At 41.3% G+C, this 22,572-nt stretch overlaps 1 protein-coding gene across 1 annotated transcript in view; it reads right to left on the bottom strand.

The window, feature by feature from the left end:
• LOC122623544 (sodium channel protein para) overlaps window positions 1–21,886 on the bottom strand; it is a 64,017-nt gene extending 42,131 nt beyond the window's left edge. Inside the window, exons 1-11 of the mRNA XM_043802758.1 lie at window positions 21,795–21,886; window positions 21,427–21,515; window positions 21,055–21,245; window positions 18,270–18,302; window positions 13,489–13,644; window positions 13,167–13,372; window positions 8,984–9,112; window positions 5,644–5,735; window positions 5,245–5,521; window positions 4,819–5,128; window positions 3,291–3,599 (exon numbers count right to left, since the gene is read on the bottom strand). Of these exons, the coding sequence (XP_043658693.1) occupies window positions 3,291–3,599; window positions 4,819–5,128; window positions 5,245–5,521; window positions 5,644–5,735; window positions 8,984–9,112; window positions 13,167–13,372; window positions 13,489–13,644; window positions 18,270–18,302; window positions 21,055–21,204 (1,662 nt within the window). The 5' untranslated portion in view covers window positions 21,205–21,245; window positions 21,427–21,515; window positions 21,795–21,886. The remainder of the gene's footprint in view (window positions 1–3,290; window positions 3,600–4,818; window positions 5,129–5,244; window positions 5,522–5,643; window positions 5,736–8,983; window positions 9,113–13,166; window positions 13,373–13,488; window positions 13,645–18,269; window positions 18,303–21,054; window positions 21,246–21,426; window positions 21,516–21,794) is intronic.
• Window positions 21,887–22,572: the final 686 nt, after the last annotated feature.

Here is a 22,572-nt window from a genome sequence, read left to right as displayed (position 1 = left end):
TTTGTACAAAAACATTTCTTCGTTTTTGGGTTTGGCATAAATTATTTGGTTTGGTTGTCTACGATTTAAAGGAAAAGTTATTACTTGGAGCGTTTAGTTGTGAGAATAACGTGTGTTTTGTATGTGATTGTGTTTCAGTATGTGTACATATTGTGTTCATATGTGTGTGTTCCTTTTAACATGATAAGATAGCAACTATTTTACATTTTGTAGTTTGGTGAACGGTTGATTTGAGTTTAAAATTTGTGGTGTGATTTCGGTTCTACTTCAGCGTAGCGTTTGATTAAAAAGTTGCTTCGTTTAGCTAGATATTTAAGGGTCGGGGTTTGGAGAACTAAATAACTAAAATGTTCCAAACAGGGTTATATACTTATACAGTTCTTAGATCAAGAATCATATCAACCAACAAAAGAGAAAACTTCAATGGAACAATACGAAAAACGAAAAGATTTGTATAAACGTTGATCGGGAAAATCGGTCCCACTGGCGGAAAAGCCGGCTCAATAATGAAAACCATACGAAACCAATAATCCATAATCAGAAACAAGTGTTAATCGGTAAGTTCTACAATCAACTCTAGGCAAATCTCTTCCAAACTTCGTACGGATGCATTTCTAGTTTCAAATCACAACTCTACTGCGCTTTCGATCTCTTTTTTCGTTGCATACTCAGCGGGGGGCATGGCAAAAGGGGCGGCTAACGGATCGAAAATGGGCATATGGATATATATCATCTACACGGTATGTCTGGACGGATTTCATCGAACCAGGCTCTGCCTTGAGTCCTAATCAGACTTTGATTTTAGTTTTTGGCTGTGTATGCGTGTCTTGTTTCTTGTCTGTGTGAGTTCGCTTTGGTTCGTTTAACAGAGCCAGACAGAGAGAGAGAGTTGGAGAGAGAAAGAGTGTGTGTGTGTGGGAGAGAGAGAAAGAGAGTAGGAGCGAGAGAGAGAGAGAGAGCAACCTACCTGAGGCAACTGGGGACTTATCGATATACGATCAACGGTCAATCCCAAATAGTTTCTGCTCTCATCGAAAACTATCTGAGGCTGCCCTGAGCAAAATTGATGGTTGGCAAGAACGAGCTAGCGAGCGAGCGAGAGCGAGATAGCGATAGCGAGTTATCAATCAGTATATCGGTTAGGTACATATATATCGTGTGAAATAGTGTTTTCATTTCATAGGTATTCAAGGCGGTTCATTGCTGTGTTAGCGGGTTCATAACTCAAACGGAAAAGCCGAAAACTTTATTTTTTGAGCACCCGAGCGTTTGACGCTCGACAAGATAAAGGGAACCGCTTACTATCGGTTATTGGCTATCGGTTATCGCGGATATCCTCCAATTGCGCGCGTGTTTTGTGTAAGTGTAGCTGTGCTGAAAAGCAAACGCTTGCCATATGCCAAAAAGTCCGTGTTTCGTGAGAGGTACATAACTAGCTTAGCGATGAAGAGAAAAATCTATGGTTATCGCAATTGGTTATCGCTCGCCCGATAGGTATTGTGATCGATTGGACTCGATTCGTTTTGATTCAATTTTAGTCTATTCAATCTGGTGCTACGAGCACAAGTGGCAACTTTTCTCCAATCAATGGATTCTAATCATCGGAATTTGATTGTGGCGTGTGTCAACTGTTATAATTGTTATACATTTATAGATGCTATAACGGGAAATGTAACGTTCGATCAATACATGCAATGGTTATGCAGCCACAGAAATTATCAAATCCGAAACTCTATCGTACAATATCATAATGGAACGTTAAACAAAAATTTATATTGGTACAGGAACTCAAAATCAACTCAAAGAAACCATTGATCGGTGGCTCCTTAGCCAGGGATCGAGGATAGTATGCAGTACAACCGAAAGCGAATCCAAAACAATAGTCGAAAATCAAGTCAAATCAAAAACCGAAAAAGCACGGTGGTTTTTGTATGGGTTCAAAGCCGTTAAGCGCAGGTCCAATAGTCAAGCCAAGCTGACGAATCTGAAGCTTATGATTTTTATTGGTTCTCTTAGCGTTGCAGAATGCGGTACGAAGCCAATTGTCAAAGCATCCATAATATATGTAAGTACTTTGATAAGGAGTTTTCCATTTTACCTAATGCATTCCGAGCAATGACCCAACCAAGATCGAAACAAAAATGATAAGGAAAGTACGAAATCACTGGAAAGTAAGGACAAAACTTAAACAAATTCAAATTTAAATTTGAAGCTACGCAAATGGAAAATCATTGTCAAAAGCTCCTACAATAGAACTTGAAAACTGTCTGGGAATCTATGTATATCCCACCGACACTCACGCACACACAGGCACTCGCATGCACATAACGAACGGAAATCATGATGGGAAACTAAAACCGAAGAATGATTAAGGAGTTAGCGGTAAAGATAGAGTTATAGATAGATAGAGATAAGTAAAAAGGTCAGAGTACATACATACATATCGACACGCACTAACACTATTTCCATATACAGGTATGAAAGGATTCAATATCTAGTTGCATGATCATACGGGTAAATTTTTACAGCATATAAGGCACGAAATGTACGATCCAATCAAAAGAGGGAGAGATCCAACAAAATGATCAAACTAATCCAACAAAAATCGACGAGAAACGAGAAACAAAATGATAGGCGATAACTGGATAACTCAGGTTCGATAACAATGCAATGGCAATGTAACGATAGCGGTAACGGTAACTATAACTGTAGCTTTTACTGTAGCTCTAACTTTATCGGTAGCGGGGCGACGCAATTAATCGATAGCTCTTGGAGGGACTCGAGGCTGCAACGCAAGCTGTAAGTGGAGCCCAGTGATCGGTGATCGATAGGCAGCGATCGGAAGACAAGATCCTTGCAGGGGAATCGATTAGAATAAAGAAAACGCAACGGAAAAGCAACCTAACCGAGGCCGAAAGCAACTCAAGCCAACATATATGCACATATGTATGTATATAATAATCGATGGGCCGTCGGGCCAACCAAACACAATTCAAGTACAGTTAACACATCTAGGTCTAACGACACTGGGTACAGTAGAGCCCAAAACGCAAAAAGCTAAACGGAAACTGAAAGGAACCGAAAGCAGTATCGAAACGAATAGGATTTGTATGGAGAAACGGAATAGGAAAACTATAAACGTAAACGGAAGCTCGTCAAATGGAATCGAACGCAAAAGAAGGTTAACGGAACGAAACGAAACGGAACGGTACGGAATGGAACGGAACACAAAAGACTGGAATGGAAAGGAAGGTAAAGAAAAATGCTGCGCCTGCGCTCGGAATACTTACCGTGCTCACTTTACGAACTTTGGTAGCTTGGTGTGCTGTGGTAGGTGCTGGTTGTCTTTGTATAACGCTCACCGACTCCGACTCCACCTCGACGCTCCGAATGGACATCTTCTCTTTGTTGTTGTCATCGTTGCCCTTCTCGCCGCCAACAAATAGCTCATAGCTGATGCAAGAATACGTCGGACTCTTGGCCATCTCCGGATGCAGTGCAGCCTCTTCGGCGGCAGCCGCATCCGCTGCTGCCTGAGCCTGCGCATTGGCCCGCTCCTCCAGCTTGGCCGCTTTGGCGGCGGCAGCTTCTTCCGCTTCCTACAACAATTGTGGTATGGCAATTAGCGATTATGTACAGTCCCATCACTCCGCAGTCTCACACATCCGGAGGATTGGAGGATTGGTTGGGGGTTATTTTCAGGTTAGGAATGGGATTTCTCAATTGGGGTTTCGGAACTGGTACATTACGAAAAGCAAAACTACAACGCTACTTTGATCGGTTATGGTTGATACATAGGTACACAGATCAAAAGAAATCATACAGTAAGGTGCTGTGCTGGGTTTAGTTTTTGTTTAGGATTCGGTATGGGATGGGTTGAGGTGTCAGGATTTTGGTTTCAGGGCTGGAGCTTATTTGATACATATTTATATGGATATTTATATATATATATAGAGAGACAGAGAGAGATAGTAAGTATAGGTTGTGAGTAATTTGATTTCTTCTTTTGTTATTTCCGTTAATCGTTTTGTGATTAGTGACAGGATCGGAACTAATGGTGCACTAAAATCATAAGTAAGTACGAGTACATCTCCAAAGAGTTTACATACAAGATAGCATATATAAGTATACATGGAGAGATAGAAAAGGTCAAGTTCCAGGAACTTTGAAAGCTAAATGGTTCGTGATTAGGACCAGGTCCTATAACAGTTACTGGATGAGTCAGTATCAGACGGAACCGAGCTCGACATTTTATGCACAATGATTGAAAAGTACAGGATAGACAGAGTAGTTTTGATAAGATGTTGCGATAGTTTTGATTAGTTGATTAAGTTTCATAGACAGTTAGCTAAAGCATACGATATTAGGGCATACGATATACGATATACGATACACGATATACATACGAGTAGTCGATTCAAGTTCATATTCATACTCATAATCATATTGATACTGATATTGATATTGATATTGATATTCATATTCATATTCACATGGTACATACAAAAGAAAAAAGCAAGTCTGTTGTGGTTGCTGCTGTTTTCGAGTCATTGGTACGGGTAGATATTCTCAATATTCGATCGAGTTCCGGCAGCAATCGAAATTGAAATTATCTACCGCAGCTGTTGTAGTTGTGTAAGTGTGGTATTTAGTACGGTAGTTTGGTAGTATGGTAGTAGTTAGCGGTTCTGTACTGTACTTGTGTCTGTTCTTGTCCCACTGCTTGGCACTTGCTGCTGCAGTTGCAGTGGCAGTTGCAGCTGCAGTTGCTGTTGCTGTTGCAGTTGTCTGGGGCAGCTGGTCTGGGTGTCTACTTACACGTATCGCCTCCTCTTCGGCAGCCTCCTCTTCTTCGGCCTTCTTTTGCAATTCGTCATACGACATGGCAACAATGGCCAAAATCAAATTCACAAGATAGAATGAACCTAGGAAGATGATGACTATAAAGAACAGCATGTGCCATGGTCCGGCGGCGCGCAACACCAGCTGGTACAGGTCCTCCCAAAAGTCCTGTGTCATCAGCCGGAACGCGGACAGGAATGCCCATCCGAACGAATCGAAGCTGGTGTAGCCATAATTCGGATTCGGACCAAACCCCTGCAGGCACACGTAGTCGTCGTCGCATTGCCTGGTATCGCATGGGATCGCATGGAAAGGAAGATCACAAAAGGTGTTTAGAATTAGAATTGATAACTAACTAACTGACTAACTAAGGACATCCATCCTTAACGATAATGCACTTACCCCGCACCGGATATATTGCCGCACAACGGAAATGAGATGCCCTCGTCCTCGGAGTACCAATTGGAGCTATTGCGATTGTGATAGTCCCAGTTCTCGTCGGTCAGATTGCCCCAGGAGCCGTCCAGCGGGAACTTCTTGATGCACTTCTGCGTGAGCACGCCCATGTAGATCTGCAGGCCCATCAACGCGAACACCGACAGGGAGAACATGGTCAGGATTATCACATCGCGCAGATTCTTCACCGATTCGATGACGGCGCCGACGATGGTCTTCAAGCCTGTTTGTGGGATATTTCATTGGATGATGGTATCATACATACATACATTTGATTACATATGATTAATTAATCATGAGTAGTTATAAGCTAGTTAATAGGTCGCTCATATGCAGATTCCATACCTGGCACAATGGCTACGGTTTTAAGCGCTCGCAGCACCCTAAACGTTCGCAGGGCTGCTAGATTACCTAAATCTATACCCATGGTCACATAACTGCGGATCGGATCGGATCGGATCGGATATAGATCGTTGATTTGTTGGGGCAGCAGATACAGGTTCGGATACAGATACGGATATACACACAGAATGTCATCGAGTATTAGTAATTAGAGTGCTATAGGCATGCAATTAGTTTATTCAGTTTATTTATAGAATTTGCTTCGATTCGATTCGATTTGATTCGATATTGCATTCGATATAGATTACAAATGTTGTGGGTTCATTATTCTTTCGTTGTTCTTTACAAAGCAATTAACTTAAATCAAACGATTGAGTGTGTGCGTGTGTGTGTCTGTGTTTGTATGAATGAAAGCCATGTATGTGCGAGTATGTTTGTATGCCATAAAAAGCCCAAATGAATGCGAACTTTGACATATGCCTCTAAGCATAGGTACTAAAATAAATAAAGCTGCGACCCGGCCACGTTTATTACACATTTTGTAAATTAGCTTCACCTGGCCCACTTCCCACTTCTCATTTCCCACTGTCCATTTCCCACTTTCCATTTCCCACTAGCCATGTCCAGCGATCAATTTTCCTTCTCCGTGGCTGGCCATAAAAAAGCATATTAATAGAGCCTGCTTAGCCCCCGACCAGAAAGTGCTTCCCAGTGACCCGTCGTACGTCATCCTTTGGGAATTCTCGTTGCTAGCTGGAGGTGGGTGGGTTAGTGGGTGAGTAGGTGGGTGGGTTAGTGGGTGGCTTGTGCACCACACACCTACGGAGAGTGCCACTAGCAACAGTGGTTCCATTTATTTTTCATGAATATTTATCGATTTGTCTGCCATTGCGTGCAGTGCTGTCGTATAATTGAACATTTTTTTTTTCGGATAAATACGGTGGGCAAACGGCCAAAAAGTAATGAAAAAGTTCACAGATCTTTCGATTGCATCTAAAGATTAATTTCGAAATTTTAGCCCATTAACATGGCTTTAATTTGTTTCAGATCGCTTGTATTTTAAGTAGCTTTACTTTCAAGCATTACACATAAGTCGTCATCCCCTTGCGTATAAGTAATATTTAAGTAATTGTACCAAATTGCGTATACGCCATGTTGGCCATGTTTTGAGATGCAATAACACGTATACGCAGCGTGGTCGGATAGCTGCTAATTGGATAGACAGTTCGATTTAACGAGCTTGAAACCCTATTTCTGGCCGAATCCTGGGCTTTCGCGGAAAGTGGCCTGCATTCGCAAACTCTGGCTCTCCGCGAACCGAAAAGGGGGAAAATGGAAAATGGGAAATGCAGAATGCTTTAAGCCGGGAGCTTTAAAATGTCGTGCCTGGCATTGACGAGCCAAGGCTGCGCGTCCTGGCGGCGCCACCAGCCAAATGTGCCGCACGACATAGTCGCCCCCTCCCTCGCTCCCCTCGTTGGCCACCCAGAAAAGTACGAAAAAATACGAAAAAAAAAAAGAAAATAAGAAAAGGAAAAAAGTATGGCAAATAGACAGCTCCAATAAATGCTTAAAATGAAGCAGAAAGCAATGAAATGGAATTGTCACGAAACGACAAAAAGAACAAGGCAAAGCGGCAATCCCAAATACAAAGAGGAGAAAAAGAAAAAAAAGAAAAGAAGAGAAGAGAAATATAAACCAAAAGCTGGGAAATGGAACAAAAATTAACTTGAGCGACCAAAAATTTGTTTATGGCATTTTTATGTGTGCGTGTGTGTGAGTGTAACTGCGAGTGGGAGTGTGAGTGTGCCTGGGAAATAATCGCAGAAAATCCTGTCATGTGCCATTGTATGAGTGTAAGTGTGAGTGTATTTGTAGAAGTATGTGTATGGTTGGGCGCGTCATTAGAAACGGCAAAAATAAATCAATAAAAATGCTCCGTTAACACGACTTTTTTTGTTTCCCCCCATCGCGTGTAACGTATAATTCTATAGAATTTCTATGGCCATAGCTGCTTTTCTTGTGGCTGCCCCTTCTTTTTCCTTTTTTTTTTGTTTTTTTTTGTTTTGCCGTTTTTATTATTTTCCAACTGCTGACTCTAATGAATGTAATTCCATTTGCTCTTTGGTCCTGTGGCCCCGTTCATTTTAATTCGGCTCGAGTTCTACTTTTGAATACTTCCGTTGGCCTCTACGCTTTGATTAATTCGGAAAATTCCCCCGTACATGTACCTGTGTATTCATATTAATTCATTTTATTATTGCCAAGTCAGCCAGTAATTGTTGCGCTAACAATATGGAAATGCAGTTTACTTTGCATGGTGCCATTGATGGTTCTATCATTTAAATTTGTTGAATAAAAAATGCATGAACTTTATAAATTTTAAGCTGACATTCATTGTCCCCAGGTATAAATGCATATGCACTTTTTTATGCCCCATGAGTTCTTTACGATTTTGAACTGTGCCGTTGGCGCAGTTTGAGCTCATTTCTGGCATTACAGATGCTGATAGAACACACAGCAGTCCCTTTGATTGCATTTAATGGGCCAGAAGCATGTGCATGTATGCAAATGTCAGTAAATGTCTGTAAATGCCTGTAAATCGCTTAACGCCGCATTCCGCCTTGTTTTTTATGTATTTTTCGCTTTCATTGATTGACTCAGCTGGATGCTGCTAATTGCCCGACTCCCACGCACACTTGTGCATGTGTATATGTATGTGCATGTGTATGTGTTGGTAGTACGGACACGATTATGTTAATGAAGTGTGCACGTGTGGGTGTGTGAATGGTTTGCATAAATTGATAATAATAATAAATATTATAAGCAAATAGCGCTAATTTGTAATCAGAAGTCAACTGACTGTAAACTTGGAACAGAAAATGAAATAAAAATTCATAGAACAGAAAACATGGCGTGGGAAAATGGGAAGAAAATTCGGGTTGAGTGGGTGTCTCGTTTTGGGTGGGTGGTTGGGTTGTAGGCCTGCTATTCAGATTCGTGTGACTACGGCTCATACGATGAATGATTCAGTTACGATACCAATACGAAAGCAAATCGTAAGTCAAAGGCAACGCAAAAAAGAAGAGCTGGTCCTTATAGATGATACATTGGTGCGAAAGATACGGCTGGGCACCAACAAAATAACTTTATTTACAATAACTTTTTATTCACTACTTCACGGATTGAAAATGGTTAGCATTTCAATTGTATTTCCATATTTTGTTGGTGCCTAGGCAGTATGCAATGGATAATTGTAAGCGTGATATACGAATGGATGATAATTTATTATTCAATTGAATTAAGTAGTATATAGTATTATATATAGGTTTATATAACTCACGCTAAAGCTATTACTACGAAGTCCAGCCAATTCCATGCATCTCTAAGATACGTAAACGGGCATAAAATGAAACCTCGTGCCATCACTTTAACAGCTGATTCAAATGTGTAGATTCCGGTGAATATCACCCTAAAAACGAATTGAATTTCGAAATGCAATTTGTTGTTGTCTTCTTGGCTTTTATGCACTTCAAATGTAGCTTGAAATGTTGATTTTTTTGGTTAGACTGCCTTAGAGCCTTAGATGAAGGGTCACCAACACAATTAATGACACAAAAAAAAGAACGTGAACAACAGACACACAAAAACTAAAACCAATTGTTAAAGGTTGACCAAGAAAATAGAAATAAAAGTAGTTTGCAAGTGGTGGACAAGTTGCGCTTAAAAGTAGGCTACACTTCGACTGGCTCCCAATTTCGGTGCTCTCCACAATTGCATCCAACGTCGTTTTACCATTTGCATTTCGGATCGTTGTCGTAGTCCAAGGATTTACCGAAACTTCATTGTTACACGTACTCGTTAAAACTAACTTAAGTGATTAGCCTAACCATTTGCATCAGGTTGTGTGAGTGTGAATGATGCCACAACCTCAACCAGATAGTATCTGCATTTGAGACTCACAAATTGCCCTTGCTTTTGTCCTAGATTTATGTGCTGTGCCACCACCACAACAGTCACGTTCACTCACCTAGCAGTCCAAGGAGTCAACACACACACACACACCAGGAAAATGTATCTCAACAAGTTATATCCATACTTATTCAAAAACTTTAGCTAAGTAACTAGAAAATGCACTTACAGGTGGTTAACAAGTTGTTGTACCTTCGATAATGACTTAAACACAATTGTCTCCTTACTTTAATAAATTGCATCTGCTACTCAAACTTCCAAAAACGAAACTTTGCTAATTGAGTTATGAGAAGTAGTCCCAGTGATTGAAATTAACCCATTATATTCCATAATCACAGCGGCATTGCCTGGGTGCACAGGTGCACAGGTACTGAAAGAAATGCCTAGCATTCCACATCAAAAGGACACTTGGCAAGTGCTCGAGCGTCCTAATTACTGAATTGCAGATGCAGATAGACAATTGTCAATGTCAATAATGGTTAATACTTAACCACCAACCGCTTGCCGCTGCCTTTGTCTCCCTGTGTGCGATGCTGTGTGTGTTCGTGGGCGATGCTCTTCGTGTGTGGGCGTCAGATCAATAGGCCGACCTTCGGCCAACTGGCCACCTCACCTCACCATCTCCATCCCCCCCAGCCTCAGCCTCACCCTCACCCCCTGCTGTTATGCGCCCCGCTGCCCGGTTAGCCATTTGACAGATTTCAGCCAGCATTTCAGACAGTGCTCGTTGTCCTTTGGGCGCCGCAACTAGTTTAAAGTCGCTGCAGGGGGTGGTTGCTGGGAGGTTTGGGCTCGGGTTTTGGGGGGTGGGGGGTGCTGGGAATGCGTCTGACCTAGGCCCCAATGCCTGTGAAGGACACTTGAGCTGTGTTTTAATTGCAGGTATTATGTCTTTCTTAGGGGCCTGCACAAGTGTGACCCCTGCACCGTAGAAAACAATGGCGCAAATGGTATTCAATCAGTGGGGTAGCCATAGAATAGGAAATGGATCTGCAAAAATTCGGCTTTAATTTGAATAACTCTTTCTATCTTCTTCTGAAAACAGCATTTTCTATGTATTTCCTTCTTATTCCATCTGATGTATGGGAATCTGATACATGGGTTTGCAAATACACTGCTGCTAGTTCCGGCATGTATTTCTCTCTCTGCATCACTCTCTCTCTATCTTTCTCTTTCTCTCTGTCTCGCTGTCTCGCTCCCACTCTCTCGACCCACTTTGAGGAGGGTCCTCTGGCTTTCCTTTCCTTTCCTTTCTCTGGTGGTTCCGCACATTCATACTTTCCCTTTTCCCGGTGTGTGTGTGTTTCTGTGTGTGTTGCAAGTTATGCAGCACCTGCTGTTTAGGCGCCCATCGCATACCATACCATACCATACAATACCATCCTATCTCATCCCCTATTTCCTGAACCCTCCAGTGCGTGCAGCCCCTAGCCAAGTTCAAGTGGCGTTTCCGCTTGCACTTCCATCTGGCTATCTGCTATCTGGCTATCTGCTATCTGGCAGCCATCTGCTGCTCTTTATTCCTATGCCTATGCTTAAAGCTATTCCTGGCCTGGCTTCAGTCCTTAGTCTCTCTCTATCTTAGGGTGCTCGATTCTGATACCAAATCTGCGACAATAACTTTGATATCAGCTAGAAAAATGACGTAACTCTTTTCACTTTACATATTGCTTGATTGGCGCTGTGCGCTCTCATCAAAGCATTTTTGCTCGCTTGGCTTTCCTTAAATGGTTCGCTAGAGTTTACTAATATAGTTTACCTATGTACAAGTTACGGCTACGTATACGCAATGCTTTTCAATTGTTGTTCTATGATAAACGACTTCTAGATGAGCACTAATCGAATCGATTCTAGCTAAATGTCAAATCGATTGGGAGTCGACTAAGTGAATAGAGAGAGACAAATGTCCTGTCGAAACATGGTAGTTCTATCTATTTATATATCTATTTATATATATCAACTGTTCTAAGGATATGAGTTTTCTAAGTCAGCTAATTACCACACAAAAGTCTACTTTACTTTTACCCCAGAGCGATTTGCAAAAAGTACGATACGAACCCCTTATACAAAATGGTATATATTCTCTAGAACTAAATTCGATTATACGGGGGATCTTAACTAACTTTATATAGTTCTAAGTTAACAATGATTTACATAGATACGATGGTCGAAATGAACTAAGTTCGTTTGCTAGTTGGGATCTTTTAAGGGTGTTTAGTTTACAATAGGGTATACTTAATACATATTTTTGAGCAATTTACATAAGTTCTATCTATGGATATAAATATAAATTCAAGTTGTATGATCTAAGCGTGTGTGTGTATAGGGTAAATATTAATAAACTAGGTAGCTAGGAGTTAACTACGGAGCAAAGTTACTTCATTTACAAATGATATAACGATTGAATTTAATTCGAAACGTGAACAAACCAAAACCAACCAGCTCGACTGGTTCGGTCCCAGCTGGACCTCTACGAGTACCCGATGATCGGGTATCATCATCGGGATCAGGATAGTCGGTTATCGGTTATCGGTTCTCGGAGGGATTTCGATTTCGATTTGGATGCCCAACCGCGGATGGACTAGCGAGGCGAATTTACAGTTGGAATGAATCATTTGAATGGATCTGAGATTGTTACTGTTGGGACGCGAGTGGTGGCTCTATGATCGAGTTATCGAATAGTTATCGAACGATCGAATATTGTTACGCAAAGTTACGCACGACAGAAACGAGTACGGATATGAGCATATACATCGATTTTGTATGTATAGTATATAAATAGTTAGTAGACTGAAGTTAGGAATGAATGCAGTTTGATGCGATAGTGGTGTCATATCATACAAGAGCGGATGCACTCAACAGATCTCGGTTCCCAATGAACCAATGGTCATCGTCGAGTGTTCGTACCACTACTAGAATGCATCATGATGTCAAGGTTCTCTTACTGGAAATGGCTTTAGCTACCTAGGAACTTTACTTTACTCGACATCGTTACCTTCGCCTGCGTGGGTCATAAAGATTGATTAGACAGTTAAATGGTTTGGTTAGGTTTTTGTTTTACATATAGTTATAGTACATAGGTTTGCATATCGATTGCACTTTGGTTTGTTGCTGTTTTTCGATTTCTTTTCGTTTGGCTTTTGTTGAAATCATAGAGGAAAGAAATTCAAGTTTCACCTAAATACACATCTCCATAAATATCGAAAAAGTTACATATATATTCTTGTATAATATATCGTTTAAATATAGTTAGGTATGTCGATTATATAGCACATAGGTATATAGATGTTTATATACTTATATGACTAGTACAGCGTATAATAACATTAATTATAAAAGATTCATAAACGAAAGATGAAACAAAAAAGAGAAAAACGGAAATCAGAAATCAAACGAAATAAGTTTCGAAAATCAAATGTATCTAGGGAAAGGGAACCAAATCAAGTGTCTTCGGTTGGGAATTACACTTATACATTGTATATAGTATGTGGTTAGATAAATTAGATATATGGTTGGTATGCATATAGGGCGGCTGACTGGCTGGGAGTACTTACTCAGTGGACTCAACCGTGGGCGTTGTCGGCATTATCATCAGGATGCAGTTGACGAGAATTGTGGTGATGATGAATAGGGAAAATAATGGATGCACTAGAATGTAAATGGCCACACGACGTATCGGATTGAATGGATCGAGCAGCCACATTGCTTTTGATGCAGAAAAGCGAAAAATATCTTTTCCTTTGCTTACAACTACGAATGTCTGCAAGAGAGCGTTGATATATTGCATGGGGTCAATATCGCTGGGTTACGCTTGGGGAATCTATCAGATCACGATCACGAATACGATCAGGATCGGATTGGAGTGCGGAAACTTACCAGTACATTGCTGTAGTAGGGATCGATATCCTCGAGAGGAGTGGAGGCCAATTCCGGCGGGAAGCTGCCCTGCAATCGAACAGGTATTGGCACACCCTGTTCAAGTGTAGGATCCGGTTGTGGACCTTCATCCTCGTCCTCGTCATCATATCGGATCTGCACAGAATGGTTTGGGCAACAATACATTAGCAAGGACTTTCGTATAAAATGCGCAAAAACACCATTATCACGCGGCACGACTGAGCCCCGAATTGAAAACTCAAAACTCAAAAACGGAATTGAAAGTATCGAAAATCATAAGTACATAGGTGGGCAACATCAATTTCAAGCGCTTTAGATTCGAATTGAAAAATTTCGTGATGGTTTCAGTTTTGCATATCATTTGCTTTGTTTCTATACATAAATATTTATATACATATATGCTATAAAGGGTATGTATAAAGTATATATACACGGTGATAGAGAAAGCAAAAGGATGGAAGGGTTCAGCAGATTGGGTTGGTATGCAAAAGTAACACCAAGTCGCTTCGACCAATATATCTGGGTTACACATTTTTGGGCGCTTCGCCATTTGAATCGTTTCATCTTCATTCCGATTCATCATTGTTTTGTTTTTTGTCAGGTTCAAAGTAACGGAAATAAAACGGAACGGAAACGGAAATGTTCATGGAAACGGAAAAAGAAACTAAGGTAACCAGTGTTGGACAAGGTCCTTTTCCATGTGTGTGTGTGTGTGTGGAAATACATATGTGGCATGCCCTTTAGGAACTAAAAGGTGTGTCCAGTGTGGGAAAACGATTAGCTAGAGTGCGAAAACACTAGGCTATGCTACGATTTACGTTCTACGTTTTACGGATTGGGATTGGGAATGGGTTACATCGAGGATCACAAGCAGGATTCTAGGTTGGATGGTACTCAATGTCGTATTGGGTTTTCCCAATTCCGATTTCCCAATTTCTGATTGCCCAGACAAACATTATTCGTGCATGTTCTGGCAACTTTTAATTGCCCCAGTATGACAATATTTGGCCCCAGTGACGACTGCCTTGGGTTCGTGGGTTACCATACGATACCATACCATGTCATACCATGGCATACCATGGCATCCATATACCTCTCTATCGATTTCGGTCAGACGCGCTAAGTCGCAACTGAAACGTACCAGTTTTACTTTCCACGGACGCGGACACGTGCAGTGCCAAAAGCAATATTAAAGAGTCCAGAGCCAAAAGCACAAGAACTCTAACGTCACTTTATGAAACGTATCGTATATGTACGTATCGTTCGATTCGCCCTCTCGCTCTGTCCATATGTATAAAACATATACTATGCATATAGCCAGCTATGCCAGCTATATGCCACAGGCAGGAGAAGGAGGGGCAGGCCAGAAAGCGAGAGGGAGCAGGAGAGCGAGAGTGAGCCACAAAAGGAAAACTAAAGGAAAAATTCCATAATAGTTGGCTTGGCGTGACAATTAGATTGTCTGTGTGTGTGTGTGTGGGTCGCAGTAGTGTGTGTGTGTGTGTGTGTGGTGGAGCCGTGGCTTTGACGCAATTGCGGCACTCACTACGACACCAAAACCCGGACGACACACGGACACGGAGTTGGTGGTTCGATGGGCGGCGGACGGCGGGCGGCGGGTGGCGGGCGGGCCTCTTTAAACAGCCAACTGGAGTCTATATTTAAACTAATAAAAGGCAAGCCGCAAACTGGAGCGACAGAGAGGCAGATGGTTGGATATAGCAGCTATAGCAGCCGGTTTCCACCGGACACAAGTCGTCCTCGCGCTTTCGCCATTCCGCGTACCGATTACAAATTTATGACGCATTCCGTGGACGCAATGGTCGGCCATTGAGGTTAGGTTAGGTTGCGGTTAACTAACCGCTTGGTTATGGTTTGCCTAGCTGGTGGCGGTTATCTTGCCCAACAAGATACATTTTGGAAGAGTTACTCTCGGAACGGAACGTTTTTCGGACTTAGGAATAGTAGTTCCACTAGGTAATCACACATCATGGAGCTGGGATTAGTTATTTAAGTTAGGATCCATAGAAATAAGATTAGGAAACTCGGGATTTGCTAGGTTATATTACAAGCCAAGGCGTTATAAACAAACAAATAATAAATAAACGGATATTCAAAATAGAATCAGGATATTATCGGTAGCTTAGGTACAGCACGTTTAGATACATAACGATTTTCAATTGGAAGAGTGGGAGTAGAAAAGGATTCGTTGCGTGGGAGGGAAATAAAGGAATTAGAGAAAGTAGCTATGAGAGAGAAAGTTTTTCATGCGCCATGCAACGTCAACCACAACCACAACGACAACGACATGCACACTCCTTAAGCACACGCACTTTCACACACACGTACATACATATGTGTGTACACATACACCCAGGCACACCTTTACCGAGAGATATCAAGTGGGGTTTTTGGAGTAGAGAGGTATTCTGGATTTGGAGCTGGATTGCTGGGGAGTTCAGGGTTCATTCTACAGTATGTCTGAAGCCAACTACAAATGATAGTTCAAACCGAAATGTAACCGAAGCTGATAAACCTTTGATAATGATATTCATCTAACGCTAGGAAATAACTAACGCAAAAGGCCAGGCCCCAAGATATTGCTGGGAAAATGGGGCTATTGTATTGAACTACATGCTTTGTGATCGGTTTGGGTTTTGTGTTTTCGGTTTTTAATCCCAGCAATATTTGGGGGGTGGGTTGTTTATGGCCCTAGCTCCGATACGCAACCGAAGGAATCAGGCTGTGGCTGTCCTTGGATGAGATACTTTTAGTTACTTTGAGTTGCTGTGAGATACTTTGACATACTTTTAGTTACTTTGAGATACTTTGTCTGGCACTTACTCGATTCACCTCCCACAACTTACAGTACAGTACGCTGGCCATTGGGTGACTCATCTGTTTGCTTGACTTCTCCTGCGTTTTAGTTTTAGTTTCTGTTTTGTTTTTAATTGGTTTTCATGTAATCGTTTCTATCGTTCGGAATTTATATACGAATTTCTCAACACGTCGAATGTCGAACGTCGGTTCGTTGGATGCGGGGCAATGCAAAAATTTGCGCGTCAGGGAAATCTTTGCGTATTGCTCGCCGCATTGGAAATCATCAGACATCTGCATAGTATGGTCAAAAGAAACGAGTTCCTAGCCCTGCATTTTGGTCCCTAGCACCTAGCAACTAGCAACTAGCACCTAGCATTTAATCAAAGGGTTTTGAACTGCTTGTGGCTTTGGGATCGGGTGGTTAAGTGTATATATAGACGAGTATATAGGCATATATGTCTTACATCTGCTCACATTGAGAACATCAAATAGTACGCATACACACACAAATTACTCAAGTATTAGCCGGCAAAAACATATACAGATACACATATACATAGTAGATACGGTTACGGATACACCTAGTTGGGCTACTCTGTTTCGGTTTTTTTGGGGGGCAGGGGACCTTGTTTTGCCATTAATACTTCTCGATGCACCCAAGCCAGGACATCATGCCGTATCTATGCGTGTGTGTTGGTGTCTTCTCCGTGTGTGTATTTATGTGTGTGTTTGTGTGTTAGCGGCTTTGATTCCTGCCTTGGGGCCCAGGCCATTCGGCCCGATTCGCTAAGCTGCTTAGCCACTCGAGGCACTCAGTCATTTCGGGGGCTCCACCTTGATAAGTAATTGAAGCCGCCGGGCAGTGTCAATAACTATGGCAATGCCAAATGGCAGGCGGCGAAAGACAAAGGGATATATATATACACATGTATCCTGAAGCGGTATATGTAACAGCAATAGGTAAACGTAAAGGAAAAAAGTTGAAGCTCCTCATCGGCCAGCCGAAGTACAATGAAGGTCCTTGCGCGGTTTTTGCTCTAGGTTAGCGGTTATAATCAAATCAGATCTTCATTATATACAAGTAAGCTTGACGCATTTCCCTTATTATTATTAGATCCTGGGCAATAATCAAGCTAAGAGGTTGCACAAAAGCACAATTATCGGACTGCCAATGCTATGAACAAGGAATAGAGCTCCTGCAAGGATCCACAAGCAAAAGCTGTGAAAAGCAATAAAGTTGAAAGCGTATTTCCAGCTGCACGGGTATCTGGTTGGTCTATTTAAGGGTGAGCTTTTGGGTTTTCTTTCGTTTGGCATTATTTGATTTGCATTAAGCGGTTTCCCGGGCGGTGGTAAAGATATAGTACGGCAAAGATATAGTACGAGCTTGCGATAGTACGATATACATACATAGATAGGCTACACTTATAGAACGGATACAAAGATACATAAGTTGTAGATACTGGGTACGAAATTGGTAATATACAGATACATTTATATTGAATCTGGGGAACACACACCGGTGTGTGTGTGGTGTGTGGTGGCGGGACGGAGGGCGGGGGGCGGGGTTGGTCTGGATCAAACTGGGCTAAGTGGCGTGGATTGGCTGGCTTGATTGGTAAGTTGCAGCAGTTGCACAAAGAAAACGAGGCAACAACAACAACGGAAAATGGCAACGGAAAATGGTTCGGCTAAAGGAAAACGATTTGTGGCAATAAAGTCTGAACTGAAAAGGCACCAAAATAAGGTGAAATCATAAACTTTTCCTTCGATTCAGATTAAGATTGAGATTGAGATTCTCTCCCGAGGCATATGTGTGTGTGTGGGTGTGGGTGTGTTCTCAAAGGTCTGGGAGTGTTGGGTGGAAAATTGGTGGGTGGGTTGGTTTGGGTTTTTTATTTGGGTGGTTTCTAGTTTTTTTGTTCTGAGCAAAATCTTACTTCTTTTTGTTTTTTCTTGCGACCATATTGCGGCTGAAAGAAGATTCGGATTTGGTATTTGGTTTAGGGCATTCATTACGAGCATTATCAAGTTCAAGTAAAAAGTAGCGTAGTAGTAGAGTAAAGTTCACATTCATGTTCGATTTGGATTTAGATTTTGATTTAGATTTTGATTTGGTATTTCGTAATTTGTTTTTGATTGCATTATGCAAGCGCCGAATTCGCATTTCGTCATTCATTATTGATCGTTTTTATACAGTTTATTGATATTTATAAACATGGTAATATTCATTTTTGGTCCAGACAGCGGCGCGCAAAAGTTTCGTTGAGAGAGAGCGTTCAAAAAGTAGAGAGAAAGTTGTAAATGAAACGGAAGAAGAGTACACGAAAGAAAAAACAAACGGTAGAAAGTGGTTATGTAGGCGAGCAGTTTTCAGTTTTCAGTTTACAGTTTTCAGCATTATGTCAGGGATAATACATATGGGATATCGTATACGATATTGGAGTGCAATATCGACTACCCCTAACAATTTCATTTGCGCATCCTCGCAATGCAAAAATCAAGGATCATGTTTATCTGTATATCATGTGTTTTCTGTATTGATTCTCCATTGATTTCTATATTTCTATAGCTAGTGTGGTTGAGTCTGTGTTGCGTTTTGTGACTGCGTGTTTTTTTTTTAATGGGTGCTCAGAGGTCGGAGGGGGACAGCGATAGAGATAGAGACAGAGACAGAACTAGACTTAGGATTGAACGTTAAAAGTTGAAAGTGGAAAGTTAGTTGAGGTGCGCATGGGCTAAGTCGTGGCTTTTCTATGTGTGGGTGGCTTATGACAATGCGCTTGAATGGTTTTTACAAGATTTCATAGCCGGCAACTTGCGGCTACGATCAGTTTGGGTCGATGAAGCTATAGTTTATAATGGATCCATGATGGCACAAATCCTCGTTGGCAATGGTGGACCTTCAACTTGGAAAGTTGGCTTTTCGATTTTCTGTTTCATGGAATATTGGTCCTTTGCTTTCTGCTATGAGTACTGCAGCAAATAGAATCCTTGCTTTAAGTTATTTATTATTTATTCACTTCCAAGCGGCATTCGATTTCTTGCCAGCCTCCATTATAATAGCATTAGTCTATACATCAGTATATATTTCATTGTCGACTCCATTTGTTGAGTTTTTGATGATTCGATTGTTGATGGTCTGATATTGAAACTGAATACTGGCACTAATGAGTGGTACACGTATTCACAGGCGAGTAGACTATTTACAGGACAGGATACCAGAAGATTTGCTGAGTGTGCTGAGACAAGGAGGACATGGGTTTCATGGACATGGACGTAGACTTGGCCAGTGGTTTCTATACCCAAGCCGTTGAAGCTGGTTAAATGAAATCGAAAGAAATCGAAATTAAACGAAAATGAAAAATATAACTAAAGAATTTTTAGCCGTCGACAAGTAGAATACGATAACGTTAACGATACGACAATGATAATGTAAAATCGTTTTGGGGTTGCTGGCATTGAAAATGATATATGTTTACGCAATAATACAAAACAATTGTAATCGTAATTAGGATACACATTAGAACACATTACGAAGCCAATGGGTTACAGAAAACACAGTTCTTACTCTCAAATAGATAAAACAAGTAAACAAACCAACAAACGAACAAACACATACAACGATTATGGCAGGAAAGAATTTTACAGATTCGATAGTAATACGTTACGATATCGGTACGTACAGAGCATATAGGTGGTTGGATTCGGGGTAGATTTTTGGGTTATATTATGCTGAATACAAAATACGAGTACATACAACCAAAGAAGTAAATCAGAAATCACTGTACTATTCTTTTAGACACTTTTACGTTTTGGAATTTTGTTGAAAATAAAAATGAAGAAAATGAACTTAGAGTCGAAACGAAGTTCGGTGGGTGGACTTATGCTGTTCTATGTTCACGTACTTGAGTTCAGTTGTAATGGGGTCTTAGCTACGATAACAGTGGGTGAAATGATGGCTGAGATTACGGAAAACAGTAGACAGTATACAGTATACAGTTGGCAGTTAATAGTAGAGGTCCAGGTAGATGGGTCAGAGAGAGATACATAAGATCTGCTTGGTTTTCATTTGGGTTTACGGATTGGATGGCGGGGCTCAAGCACAGTGGATTGGGGTGACGTGACTCTGAGATACGTATAACGATATGGATTCGATGGGTAGTAGCTGCATTTACAGAGGCGGATATGAGATACTGAAGGGGTTTAATGGGATATACGAGTATAAAGAGAACTGTAGACACAGAGGCATTCGATATACAGATACGTATACGGAGGATGACTGCTTGTGAGTTGGATGCTTTCTTTTCATGTTGATAACTTCGGGTGGATATGTGTGTATGGGGTTAGTAAGTAGAACATATTCGAGTATTTGGTATAAATATATTATATAAAATAGACGTTCAGGCTTAAGTTGAAGCACGAACAAAAGCGCACAGTAGCGGCAATCGGTTATCGGTTATTGGTTATCGGCCATCGCTGATCGCTGATCACTGATCACTGATCACTGATCTTAAATCGATCTGCAATCAGCATCGACCGTTTGGCATTCGATCTCAATTGGAAGTCAATTCACTTAGACGTAGAGAGAGATACACATATTGATACTGATACGGATACGGATACGGATACAGATACTGATACAGATACAGAAAAAGTAGTAGTAGTAGTAGAGTAGGCACACAAAATGGAGAAAGCTAAGCACATTCAGCTAGAAATAATTACCACCTCTCCCTCGGCTCTCTTTCTTTCCAGCTCCTTCTGCTTTTCATGTTCAGCGGCAATGCGTTGTTCGATTTGCACCAATGATTCGCGGGTAAAGGGACGGAACAAACTGCGTTCTTCCTCAGATATCGAGTCGGAATCTTCTGTCATTGTCTATGCGGCCAACGATGAGAGCCTTAGATTTCCAAGGCCTGTAAAAGAATAGGGGGAAAATATCACTCATTAGATATTACTTCATTAATAGTATCTTACATTAAATATTAAATATTATTAAATAATAAAAACTTCTATGCATTAAATGCGTAATTTATATAAATTCATATAAGTAATAGTTACAACTACTTCTATAGGGTATACATGCGGTTTACTTACATGAGGCACATGGATGTCGCCTGCTACATTAAAGCTACAACTATATCCGAGGCGCCATGTTCGATTAGCGCCCGCCGCTTAGCACGATGCTGCAAGTAAGTAATGGGGAAATTAAACGCATTAGTTAGGGCCACGCTATTAAAAGTTAGTTATAGATTAGCGCAAAGGTTGCGACCTGAAGCTACATAGCACATTGATCCCGCGCTGGAGAGTGGAGAGTGGATGTCGAAACCTCAACAGCTGACTAATTGGATTACCGCAGGCGGCGATTCGCATTAAATGAAATGCAATCAAAAGTGAAATGCAACAAACAAAAACAATGGCCAATCAATAAACGCCAACACGCACACGCACACACACATACACACCTGCGTTTTTTGATACCGCTACGTTTATGCAGCATTTAAACTACGGGAGACTTTTAGGCTCGGAGTTGAGAAAAAAAAGGATGAAGTAAATTTACCCTTCATACTTATGACTTTATTTACGCCGCTCACTTGTTTTAGATTTCATTTTACTTTCAAAGGAATAATACAAATAATATGAAATACATGTTTCATAATATTTAGAGTCTAACTCTAGCTTCGCACAGAAAACGCGAGATATGGTAATAGAACCCAATGGGATCTAGATTCGGTTACGGATGGTCCTGCGGTATTCGGGTATTGGACTTACATAAGCAGCCTCCGCTAAGGTCAAAGCACTCTTTTTCGATTTGCCAATCCGGCTGCGTGTGTGTGTGTGCGCGCCAGTGTGTGTGTGTGTATCGAGCATAAAAGTAGGTCAGTTCGATATTTCGCCACACTCACTCACACGCACACACACAGACACAGAGGCATGAAGCATAGGGAAGCGTTCTCACACACACACAGAGAAGCAGTGGATGTGCCAATAGGAGCATATATTTATGTGTGTCTGTTTCCATTCATGACACTCGCAAAATCCTGTTTGCCGAATTAATTTTTGGCCATTCGCTGGCTCGATGAGTCATGCGGAAAACCGCAAACAAAAATTGAAGTATAAAAAAAGAAACCCGAGCCGGAATTTGTGTCAATATGCAAATGACACATGGCAAGCACATGAGCGAAACGCAGTGCAGTTTTCCTTAGCCCACCAAGGTATCGATTTGGCAATGGAACACAGAAT

The sequence above is a fragment of the Drosophila teissieri genome, chromosome X, assembly GCF_016746235.2.
Source record: "Drosophila teissieri strain GT53w chromosome X, Prin_Dtei_1.1, whole genome shotgun sequence".
NCBI lineage: Eukaryota > Metazoa > Arthropoda > Insecta > Diptera > Drosophilidae > Drosophila > Drosophila teissieri.
The sequence above is the reverse complement of the archived record's forward strand: the minus strand, read 5'-3'. Positions and strand labels throughout refer to the sequence as shown.